At 35.6% G+C, this 12,500-nt stretch overlaps 2 protein-coding genes across 2 annotated transcripts in view; both read right to left on the bottom strand.

Moving 5' to 3' along the window:
* Window positions 1-251: 251 nt before the first annotated feature.
* LOC136845835 (cathepsin B-like) lies at window positions 252-4,970 on the bottom strand. The gene is made up of 4 exons (XM_067116229.1): window positions 4,921-4,970; window positions 2,549-2,657; window positions 2,059-2,271; window positions 252-1,064 (listed from the first exon to the last, which is right to left on the bottom strand). Exons 2-4 carry the CDS (start codon window positions 2,654-2,656, stop codon window positions 393-395), a joined length of 993 nt encoding a protein of 330 aa, XP_066972330.1. The 5' UTR covers window position 2,657; window positions 4,921-4,970; the 3' UTR covers window positions 252-392.
* Window positions 4,971-10,035: 5,065 nt separating this feature from the next.
* LOC136845840 (cathepsin B-like) overlaps window positions 10,036-12,500 on the bottom strand; it is a 3,593-nt gene continuing 1,128 nt past the window's right edge. Inside the window, exon 3 of the mRNA XM_067116243.1 lies at window positions 10,036-11,841. Coding sequence (XP_066972344.1) covers window positions 11,137-11,841 — 705 coding nt within the window. The 3' untranslated portion in view covers window positions 10,036-11,136. The remainder of the gene's footprint in view (window positions 11,842-12,500) is intronic.

The following is a 12,500-nucleotide window of genomic DNA, read 5'->3' as shown; positions in this document are numbered from 1 at the left end:
TATCCAGTCAAGAAAAATAGTAAAATACTATTCGGCTTCGAACTTAATCATCTATTGGATTTAGTTCATTCGAAGACTGAAAATATCTGTTTTCAATTATAAACGTCATGAATCAAAAAGTTTTATTTTCGTTAGACAACTGAAAGAAAAACCACGACTTTCTTTAACATTTCTTTGTGGTCTTATAGATATAGAGCAGTGGACACTGTGTTAGAATTTTATGTTACGTAAAGGAAAGTAACACTCAAATCTTTATTATATAACCAGTGTTTAATATTCTCCAAATGGAAAGCAGTTATCAAAACAAAATAAAATCAACGGATGTAGGTTCTGTTCGCAGAAAAGCTTCCCCTCTTTCCTTATCGATCGCTAAATTTCCATTTCCACTAAAATTAGTGGGGCAAGTATTTACCACCTGCCACATCTCCTTCAATTTCGCATTCATTTGAACCTCGAAGGATTTTGAAAAGACCTTGGTCACCCCAATCGTTGTTCCAGGAGTTGATAATGAGCCAGTAAGGGGTTCCATTTTCCTCACCCCAGCCAATAAGACGGACTGCATGATATCCAAGCAGTGCCCCTTCCTCGTGCTGGTAAACGCCTGATTTGTATGATAAAAAGTCGTCATAAACAGCAAAGGCAACAGTGACAGGGCCGTTGGCCAAAACGTCTTCCTGGATAGCTGCTACATCTTGAGGGAGCACATAGGCTTCTTTTCCATACTCCAAATCCTCCTCGTAGGTCTTGGGATATCCGTCTATGCACTGTTTGTGGCACACCAAAATCGGGACTTCGCCCTCACAAGGGGGCCTTTCTCCAACCATGTGATGCTCGCATTCTTCAACAGAATATGGCTGACACCCTTCGTTGCTGTTGTAGCGGCCTCCAGAGACGTAACCGTGCTCGACCCAGTGTCGCAGAACGCAGTCCTCATCGCCACCATAGCACCCGAGACCACATTCAGTGCAGCAGGCAGCCACGTCCTCGGAGGAATATCGGAATATCACAGTTGCATTGGTGTCTATGCAGGTTCTGTCAGTCATGACGCCAGCAGCTGCAACTGCCTGGTAAATAAAAAAGAACTCTGAGATGAATCTGTAGTTTTTATAAGTTCCTCTTGATATGAAATGTATTTTATATTTTCAAAAAGAAATGTTAAAAGGTTGTTATCATTCTAAAAAATATGCTTGCTCCATATTCTCTCTTCTCTTTCAGCCAATAAAATGGAAGTAATGGAAGAGCTCGAAACCGAAATAACCCTCTGATAATACCATGAGTAACGAAGGCCTTTACTATATCGTATCATGCAAAAAGATGAGGTGAAGGGTAGCTGTTGGTTCCATCCTAAATATTGACTTGTTTCTAGCATCTAGATACATTACTGAGGATTCTCATGCTTAACCTAAAGGGTACAGTTTCATTCTGAGAAGTCATTAGTGTGATTTGAGACTTGGCAATCTCATAATGCACATGAGGGAAATAAGATCCTAAGTAAAAACTACATCATCGACCACATGGCAACAAGTAAAATTTCTGAACTAATCCAGTTTTGGAAAACTCTGTCACTGCACTAGCAAAAACCCTTAGCTTGAAAAGCAGGAAGTTCCAGTATTGCTATGATCCTCAACTTGCTTAATGCAGTTCGAAGGTTTTCTAAAGGTGGGTTGGCCAAATGTGATGCCAGATTGTTTAAACAATAAAGTGAGATGTAATTAAAAATAAAATGACGGTGTCCATCTGTGGGTAACACTACAGATACAATAACGCAAGGTACAGTTTACTTGATACGACATGAAACAAAAATACGGATGACACTGTAAATCTCAAAATCGTAAAGGCTTATCAGTGCAGATCATTCGCCAGTCAGAGGTATGATATTTAAATTTGTGCCACTGCTCTGGAGGAAAGCTCTTTTCCAGTAGTTTATGAATATCATTGAAACACTGGAATACGACTCGCCTACCTACAATACAATAAAAATAAAAAAAAGTTCAGTATACTGACAAAGAAACTCCCACAAGGGTTGTCATATATAGGAAGTGAGCTTTACTCTCTTACCCAGCAAGATCCGCAGTTTCCTTGGTCACGAACTTCCTTGATGGACTCACACAGAGGCCACTGTTCTCTAGCATCAAAAGATACTGGGACGCTCAATCCCGTCGTGGGAGCAGTTTTCTTCAGAGGAAGTTTGGGGGTGTTGGGATTTTTGTGAATACAGGCCAGAGTCTGAAGGAATTCTTTTGAAGTTTTCTTGGGGAAGTTTCGCCCTGGCTGTAAAAGCACAAATATTTAAATTCTATGTATAATCTACGATTAGATGTAATGTCTTATATTGCTAGGTGTGATGATGAAAATAGCAGAAGTGAGATAGAAGTAAATTAAGTCAGTATTTGTTCAATAAGAGATGAACCACTGAATTACGTGAGAGGCACAAATTCACAAGTCTATGTCACAAACTTACCCACAGAAGATATAAAATAAAAGCCAAAAAAAAAAAATTTAAAAGATATTGTAATTTAGTCACATATTCCAAATTATACAAACTTACCGTCCATGTCATTTGTTTGCTTTGCAATAATTCTAAGAACTCATCAGAAAGGGGATCTAGTGCCGCAGATGCAGCCGCCACCAATGCACAAAGCAACAGTACCTTCATCCTGAAAAGGAATTCAATAGCTTATTGTGCAAAACTCTGCGAGACACAAAAACAAAATACGTGAGCTGCAAACAACAAAAGTGACACGGTTTCGTTCTGCTTGTCTTCATAATTCAGAAAAACAACAGGGGAACACTTACAAGCAATGATATACTTTCAATATTAACGAAAAAATAGAAGTTATATAACTAATGTGTATGGGTAATCATTCACTGGAAACTGAATTTAAACATAAAACTGGTACATTACAAGGCACGCACATATCAGCCATTGAACTATTAATATTCTCAAAATCTAAGGCATGCAGTTATGTGTATGAATATAGTCAAATTAATGGCATGATAAAATCATCAAAAGAAAAATTAAGGATTTTATTTTGTGGAGATCCGCTTCCGTAACAAATCTATAAATACCACTTGATTTTTAAATAACATAATCTCCAAGAACTCTCGGGAAAAGGTAATTAACTTCTGAAACAGCAGTAGCATTAAAAACGGAAAAAAACACAAAAACTTTGTTTTTTTTCTTATCAGCTTTTTGAAACTTGTGAATTGAGTTGAATATAGAATTTTGGCTAAAGGCCAAGCACTGGGACCTATGGGGTCATTCAGCACTGAAACGGAAATTGACAGAAAAGGTGAAAGGTGTAACAGGAGGAAAACCTCGCAGTTGCACTATGAATCCAATATTAGGAGAGGGTGGGAAGTTTTGAAGCTTGTGCCAAATGACCCTTTCGTCAGCAAAGAACTGAAAATGAAAGGTCCAGCCGTTTAAGGTTGTTTTAATTGCTCAGGATGCTTGAGGATAAGAACTATTATCAACAGTGTTAGAATTATTAAAAAAAAAAAAAAACAAGAAAAGGCAGTACTTGTAAAAAAAAAAGAAACTCTAGAAGAGGGAAAGTACAGCTACTTAGAAATCAAGGTTCGGGATTAACTCGAGCCACAAGTTAGTATGCCATCATTGATGACTGAATGGGCTATAATAACCAGCTTGATACTCGGGAACAAAAGGCCCAGAGTCGTTTCAGTGTCTTTTGTGTGTTGTGGGGTCCTTAGATGTCACAGTGTTAGAAGGATGAGTGATTCTTCAAACTGACGGTTTAAAGATAATCTTTTCGGATTCCTAGATTATAATATCTGTCCCTGCAACAAGAAATTCTCTGGGAGGTCGCTGTTGTGCCTGTTTATCGCCGTCTTGGAGGTGACACAGATGTTTATAAGAGGAGTCGAGGACAGGTCCTTGTCGTCATGATGTGCATGACTTTGTCCAACACACAGTTCTCATTTTGGCAAGTGTTGTCTGTAAACCAGGATGGCCCTTTGAAGTTCAAGCCAGTCGAAGGTTAGTTATATCTCTTCCCCTTTTTGAAAGGCAATATGCAGCATTTCTACCATTTTTGTGCTCCTAGCGAAACAGACATTGAAAGCGATGCTCTCTGATCATTTTACCGTAATCTTTATATGCCGAGGGCAAATATTTTTATAAGAGGGTGACACTGTTGCTATTAGTTGTCGTTTTTTAATACCTTTGGTTTTATATTTCTTTACCAATGCTCTCGACAACAGTACTGGAGGAGCCATTATCCATAAGCTGTCGGGTGATTGTTAAATTCTCAATGGGTAAGGGCCCAACTGCTGCAGTGGGAGAGGTATGATTACAGTGAATTTCAGTACTTTGGTGGACTCTAGGTAATGTGAGGAGTACTCCCATGCTCCGTTGGTACCGTTGAGGCAGTGTTACAGGTTAATCAAGAAATTTAACGATGATACATATTTTATGGGAAGTAGGCAACCTGGCATGGCATTTTTAAATTTGAATTTCTGAGTTCAGAAACACCATTGGCAAAGGATAGTTTCTTTTAAAACTTTTACTGTGTTAGAATTGACTGCGTTGCTCGGCTGAGTGACAGCGGAATTATAGTTATAAAAGATTTGGAGACCAGGAGAGAAAATGAAGTACAAAAAGAGTTATTGTCATGTCCTGTTTAGGTTGTAATTATGATGATAATCAGTGAGTAACCAGATTTTTTTTCGGAAAGTTAAAAGGGAGTACACAAAATCCAAAATTTTACTTTGATAAGGTTTGTAGGGAGCCCACTGGTAGTGGTATAGCCTACTGAACATTTTCCTAGTTTTACGGAACTCTGTTCACCCTTTCAGGAGTTTTTGCAAAGAGAAAGTATGCAGCCCTCGACACGCTACCGTGTTTTTCTCAATAAAAGATATATTTTAATTTATAAGGTAAATAATGGGAAACTTTACCTGCCGTTTGACTGAGACTGGACTAAAGCATTACCGAATTCGTTTTCCTATTTATAACATAGCTTTTAATGACGTGTCGAGTGAGTAACAAAAAAAGGCCGCTATCAGCGAGCTCGTATACACATCGAATGCAAGAGAAGCTTTTTTGTTGTCAGTCTGAAAAACATCTGAGACTTTTCTCATGACAGCGCTGTCACCGTGACACACCATCACTTCTGTCTTTTCTCATGGTTTATTTTCTTCGCTCAGTGTCACATTCTGTACCACAATTATACAGTCCCTGAGAAAAGGAGCCTCTGAATCTAACAGCATCTTCTGAAAAGAACGAAGAACGACACGCAAATGTACGTGCTTTTATGAAGATGCTATATGGAATTTGGTACAAATAAAGGAAATAGGTGGCAGAGACGAATTGCTCGAGTAGTGTACGTGGAGTAAGAAAGACTGAAAGATCTCTCGAACTGCAGATTTTTTGCGGCTAGATTCATTACATGTATAGTCTAGAAGCTGTCATTTTAAATGGAGAAAAGAATCAAGGGAGGGTGAATAACTAAAAGATCCTGAAAGGCTGCTATCTACCAAATTTATGATAGCGCGCTCACTTCCAAAACAGAAGCATTATTACGATTTTTAATCGACCTTTGCTAATTATATAGTATCCCTTTTTGTCCTTTGCATTACCGTGAATTCAAGAACATTTAGGTCGTTAAATTTATTCTTAAAAACACAACAAATGAGCCTGCCTTCATACATGAAACAGGAATATTGCACTTTCCATATATATATATATATATATATATATATATATATATATATATATATATATATATATATATATATATATATATATATATATATATATAAAAAAATGCTTTTAGAGCCAGCAGTAACTCTGCTGGAAAAAATTAAATAACGTAAGCAACAGTTTAGTATTAAGTCTTGGATCTAAGACATCTGTAGCTATCAGCTCTTGAAGATGTTTTCCTTAGTATGTATGTATGTATGTATATGTATGTATATATATATATATATATATATATATATATATATATATATATATATATATATATATATATATATATATATATATATATAGTCATTTTTGCATGAAAAACCCAAAATCGGTTTTTGTGCAAAATGGCTGGCTGGAGTCTTATTGTCAACTTATAAAATTTTACCAATAATTCACCCACAGATTCTACCTTTTTTCCGTCATTTGTATTCAACACCTGCACTTCAGTTACATAAGGGAGACATGTGTGTTTGCACACGTTCTCCTAACTTTCTAGCTTCATGGCACTGGGAAGCTCTCTACGATGCCGTATGCGCAAAAGGAAGGGATTATGACACCCTGTCGTAACAATGCTAGTCCCTTTTCTCTGTAATATTCCCGTTTCTTGAACATCATGTTCCTAAGATATAAAAGTACTGCTCGTTTGTATTAAAGGAAAGTTACAGATTCTCCTTCTTATATGAATATAAATAACTGGATAAACATCAGCTGTATACATCGTGAAAACAACTGATAAGTGTGAGAACTACGGGATTTTCCTCTGAATACTGTCCTTGCAGCAGACATACTTCGGGGTACGAAGTGATGACCTCGGAATTTCTACACAGTCCTGTGAAACATGTCACTTTTTAATCTTTGTCCTAGTAACTTACTCTTAAAAAACTTTTGCAACTTTCAGCCTGTTATTATTATTATTATTATTATTATTATTATTATTATTATTATTATTATTATTATTATTATTTCTATTTCAGTCATCCTATTCGACTGGGTGGTATTGATAGTGTAGGGTTCCGAGTTGCATCCGGCCTCCTTAGGAGCCCATCACTTTTCTCACTATGTGTGCTGCGTCTAATAGCACGCTCTTCTACATGAGTCCTGGAGCTGCTTCGGCATCTATTATTATTATTATTATTATTATTATTATTATTATTATTATTATTATTATTATTATTATTATTATTATTATTATTTAAGCTGGCGTGTTTAGAAACAACACTTTTCCAAGAGCAAAAACATTTTCTGCTTAACAAGCGGCTCATGCATATTCTATTCCCGTATACCTGAGTACAGTTCTCAGAATACCACATATGTACTAAGTGTCGCCTATGTTTTACCCAAAAAGGCACAGTTTTGAATCTTGGTCAGAGTTATTGCACTCATCATATCTAAATACCATTTGACATAAGTTATTGCCATCTTATAGAGAATCTGATACACTTGAATTTTTAATTAAAGAAAATGTCGTTTATACACACATATATACATACATACATACATACATATATATATATATATATATATATATATATATATATATATATATATATATATATATATATATATATATATATATATATATATATAAATGTATGCAATATAGATATACATAAATATTATATATAAACATTAAGCTACGAATGTCTTTAATATCCATTTCCCTACCTCCCGAAATAACATATTTTCATATGTTACCCGAAGGGGAATTTTTTAGTAGATAATAAGTTCGTCGTCTCGTGGGCTCGAACCACGGAAGAACAAGAACTCAGGACTACAGTGACGCCTTAAACCAGCCCACGAGACGACGAACTTATTATCAACTAAAAAATTCCCCTCGGGTAACATATATGAAAATATATTATTTCCGAATTAGAGCGAATTGGATATTAAAGACATTTGTAGCTTAATGCTTGTATATATATATATATATATATATATATATATATATATATATATATATATGTGTGTGTGTGTGTGTGTGTGTGTGTGTGTATATATATATACATATGCATATATATATGTGTGTGTATGTGTGTATGTTGTGTGTGAGTGTGTATTTTGTTTATTCTACTGAAGAGCCAATGCATACGTGGCTTCTACAATCTAATGCCAAAAACTCCAAATATCTCCAGTGCCTTTTCAGTCTTCAGGACGGATAAACAAAATCACTATAATATTAGTACGTTTATTCATTCTTAAGCCGACATCTGTTTCTACAACCCATGATTGTCTTCAGGGCTAATGTAGATTCACAATGGAATTGCATTCTAATATAGGACAGTGTTCAGCCAAAAATTATAAAAAAAAAGAATTGAAAATGAAATTTTAAACATTTGAAAATTTGCCATAAACTTCCTTTAATCACCGACCACACACACACCTATATATATATATATATATATATATATATATATATATATATATATATATATATATATATATATATATATATATATATATATATATATATATATATATATATATCGTCATGATACCTCTATAGTAGAGGAAGTTTATAATGCAACAGTTAACACATTAAGATGATAACTGTATAATAAGTAGCTTGCACTATATCCAAAGTCTTAGCAAGTGAAGATGAATGGAAGTTCCCTAAAGAAATTAATCTCTAAGAGTTACATGACAAACAAGGACTCGCTTATGAAAAGCAAATGCCGTAACTGTTTTAAGTTTGATAATTATTCCCCTCGTTAAACAATAGACTTCCCCAAGGGCTTTTCTTGCTTTTTTAATGTTCCCAGGACTTGCGTTTATGCATTAGGAATGTTATGTTCCTTCTGCTGAATCTCCTCCGCAGTGTAAAAGCGAACACCTTTGTAGATGAACCTCTCGGAGCAGAGGAACCAAATCCTGCGGTAATTGAACCACCCTGCCCCTTTAACCAACTACGCACCTTGGTTCCTTGTAAGCTCTTCATCTCCCCTTAAGAAGTTCAAGCCACCATTCATCGAGGAAATCCAGCTCAAATCGCTAATGTTTGACATGCTTTAAGAAGAGGACTTCCTGGGAATGCTGCAGATGTGGTCAAGGTGCTGGGAGCTGTGCATCACTACTAGAGGTGACTGTTTTGGAGGGAATGACAGCAAAATTAAAACCAAGGTGGGTTTTTGCTTTTCTTATTCTAATCCCGGGTCTTTTTGATGACACCTTTTATGAAAGGTCGTCAAACGGAACATTTACAACAGTGCTCTAAATCATAACTATCAGCTAGAAAAAAGGAAATAATAACTTTAAAAAATGTTGTCGAGAGGATGAAGCTACTTGGATGCTACTGACATTTGAAAAGAATAGCAGAATTTCGATGCTGCTTGAACAAAATTGTTGAAGCTCACGACATTAATAATCATTACCATGACCGTGAACACAGGGGGCCTTAGGACCAGTGCCTACCCTTTTGGCAGCATTATGTGAGACATGTTTGCATGCAATAAGGAAAAGAATTTTTGGTGTTAAAGGCAACAGTAAGTATTATCAAATATTCAAAATTCTTTAGCATACTGTTTTTCGCGTTGGTAAATGTAGAATTGATCTACTGGACAAGATCATCCGAATAGTAAGTCCGTTTTCTATAGTTCAGCTTCATTCTTCATTTAGTCTTTTTCTTAAAACTAGCTTTCACTTTCTTTTTATAATGGGAGAGTGTATTATCGCAAGATGAATTGTGGCATCTAGATACGATACTGCCTTATCGCTAAGGCCATCGATGATGCCACTCAAAGACTAGCAATAACCAAGACTCCTGATCACCAGCCTAAGAAAATCTAAGACATGGAATTGTATGGCCAGTTCAGTGAAAACATTAGAAATATGCTAAATAGTACTGATATCCTGGAATACAGAAGAGTCCTGCCTCCTCATGATAAGTTACTTTGGAAGCATAACGATCTGACTTATCTATCAGGATTTTTATTGGGCAGATTTTGAAACTTATAGCCGGCTGATTTGAAGTCTACTTTCCTCTGCATTTCAAGGATATGTAATTTTGTTCTCTTCATGTTGCCAGTTTTTCCACACGTCAAATTTTAACATACTAGTCGTCGATGCAGTATTAAAGTTAGTAAGTGCTAATGTTTTATTTATACTGGAAAATGGATGGCGCTTACCAATTTGTATCCGTGATTACAGTCTAGACGGAAAAAAAAAAATTCCTCTTCAGATCTCATACAGATCGTTTTGACACCAGTAGACGTTATATGTGGCCTGCTCAGTTACAAAGAATTCCAGAACAGCATCGACAACCTTGCTACTGAGAATGAAACACTTGAACTTTTTAATTGAATAACGATTTTAGGAAAAATGCATAGTAAGTCTGTTGAAAATATAATAAATAATAAAAGTTATTTCTTACCAAAAAATTTTTACGTCGTAACATGTCTTGAAAAGTTAACATAAAATTTTGTTAGGTACTATTCAATCCAGTGGCTACAACAAAGCAATTTTAGTGAACATTATAAGCAGCAATATAATTTTCATTAACAGATTTATGAGGCAGCAGAGATTACGCAGTCACCAAAAATGCATTGATAATAAGGAAATCCGCATATGTTCTAAAATATACATAGAATAATATTTACAGTTGTGTCACCTCACTCCCAGGTCACGTTACAGTATAAGCGATGTATTTATAAGAAAATAAATTGTATAAGGTAATAATTGCTGTTAACTGTATTGCTATAGCTACGTCATCATTATAATCATCATCAATACCATAAGAAATTACCACATTTACGAGAATGAGTTATCTGGGTTATGTACTTGAATGGGTTGTGAAACTGTGGCATGAAGAATATTTGGATACTAAGAAAAAGTGGATTGGAAAATAGTTTCACAACATTCATATATAAATCTGATCGATATGCTGTTAAACGTAAGAAGAATAAATCACCAACCAACATATAAAATTAAATTTAAGGCGTTGTAAGGGGTCATGTCTGAATAAGGTCTATAAGTGTGTGTGTATATATATATATATATATATATATTAAGCTACAAACGTCCTTTAATATCCAATTCGCTCTACCTCGGAAATAATAAATTTTCATATGTTACCCGAAATGGAATATTTTAGTTGATAATAAGTTATTTTTGAATATTAGAAGACGTTTGTAGCTTAATGCTTACATATGAATCACGGTGATGTGATAAAATTCATTTATATATATATATATATATATATATATATATATATATATATATATATATATATATATATATACATACATACATACATACATATGTTTTAACTTAAATGACAGCTTTGGTACTATATTTCGTCTATGACTCAACAAAAGGGACAGAGAAATGAGAAATATGAACGTATATACAACAATGTACAGAAATAGTCGCATTAAACATTTTGTACAAACAAAAACAGAAAAGTTACAAAGTTTCTTTTTCTAAAATGCTCATCGGGAACAAGACGAACCATCATCTAGTAACGGTTTCGGTTTATAAATGGCGCCAGCCATATCCTCCTCGATTTCGCATTCATTACGTCCTCTAATTATCTTGAAATACCCATCGTCACCCCAGTCGGTGTTCCAAGAATTAGCAGCTAACCAGTAAGGGGTGCCATTTTCTTCACCCCACCCTATGATGCGGACAGCGTGATATCCATGGTATTCCCCTTCGATATGCTGATAAACGCCTGACTTGTAAGAAAAGAAGTCGCTGTGAAGAGCAAAACTTGCAGTTACTGGTCCATTTGCCATGATCTCCTCCTGAATTGCCTGAACATCCACTGGGAGTCTATACGCTGCCTGGCCATATTCTAAATCGTCTTTGTAGGATAGTTCATAGCCTTTTCTACAAGACTTTTTACACTTTAGCGTCGGCATCTGGCCTTCACAAGATGGCCTCGGCCCTTCAATATGGTGGGGGCATTCTTTTACAGAATAAGGCTGGCATCCTTCTTTACTACCAGGAGGACCGCCTGAGACGAATCCCTCATAAATCCAGTAGCGAAGGGCACAGTCTTCGTCTCCGCCGTTGCAACCAAACCCACAGTCGCCTGAACAAGTCAGCACGTTCTCAGAAGAATACCTGAACTGCGCTCTTCCCTCTGTGGCGATACAGGTTCTGTCAGTCATGACTGACGCAGCTGATACCGCCTGGTAAACAGAGAAGGATATTACATCTGGATGCAGCGGAGGAACAATTAGTTATCATAACTGAAAATGGGATACAGCTGAGTTCTGAATTTAAATGCCAAGCAGTGAAAGTACATTGCAAAAGCCATCATTCAAAAATATGAAACATTTATTTACATTTGTTTGAATAACGGTTAGATTGCCGAACAAATAAATTTGTAACCATAAAAACTACTAAATTCAGTTGAATGAAAATTACTTAGAGTACTTTGGATGACTTGCCTAGACTCGAAAACTTTGGTATTCTGCTTTTCCAATAAAAGATGTGGATCCTAGTTAACATAGTAGCGACAATCATGTCATTTTAAAAATAACATGATTCTTCCTAAATTTTGAATACCTGACACCTTTTCTCAACTTACTGCATGAAGAAACCAAAGGAGATACTAATTAGCTTCAGCATCATTCACAGTAATATTTTCTAAATCAATAAATCTTTGATTTGCTCCTTGGGCTGATTGACCCCACACCAATATCTCTGGTTCTAGTTTACTGCCTGGGCATGGAAAAATTAGAATTTCCATGTCACTGTTCATCAAGGCAACTATTTAGATAATGCAGAGTATCAATAAGTTTAAATGGAGGACTTATAATACTCTATGGCTCTGTATGTTTCCCTT

The sequence above is a fragment of the Macrobrachium rosenbergii genome, chromosome 14 (assembly GCF_040412425.1).
Source record: "Macrobrachium rosenbergii isolate ZJJX-2024 chromosome 14, ASM4041242v1, whole genome shotgun sequence".
NCBI lineage: Eukaryota > Metazoa > Arthropoda > Malacostraca > Decapoda > Palaemonidae > Macrobrachium > Macrobrachium rosenbergii.
The sequence above is the reverse complement of the archived record's forward strand: the minus strand, read 5'-3'. Positions and strand labels throughout refer to the sequence as shown.

Excerpts from the sequence above, each read along its gene's own strand:
- LOC136845835 (XM_067116229.1), bottom strand. The coding sequence starts at position 2,656 with ATGAAGGTACTGTTGCTTTGTGCATTGGTGGCGGCTGCATCTGCGGCA. Across the intron at positions 2,272-2,548 it reads GCAAACAAATGACATGGACG|CCAGGGCGAAACTTCCCCAA; the intron begins GTAAGTTTGTAT and ends GTGCTTTTACAG. Across the intron at positions 1,065-2,058 it reads GAAACTGCGGATCTTGCTGG|GCAGTTGCAGCTGCTGGCGT; the intron begins GTAAGAGAGTAA and ends TTTATTTACCAG.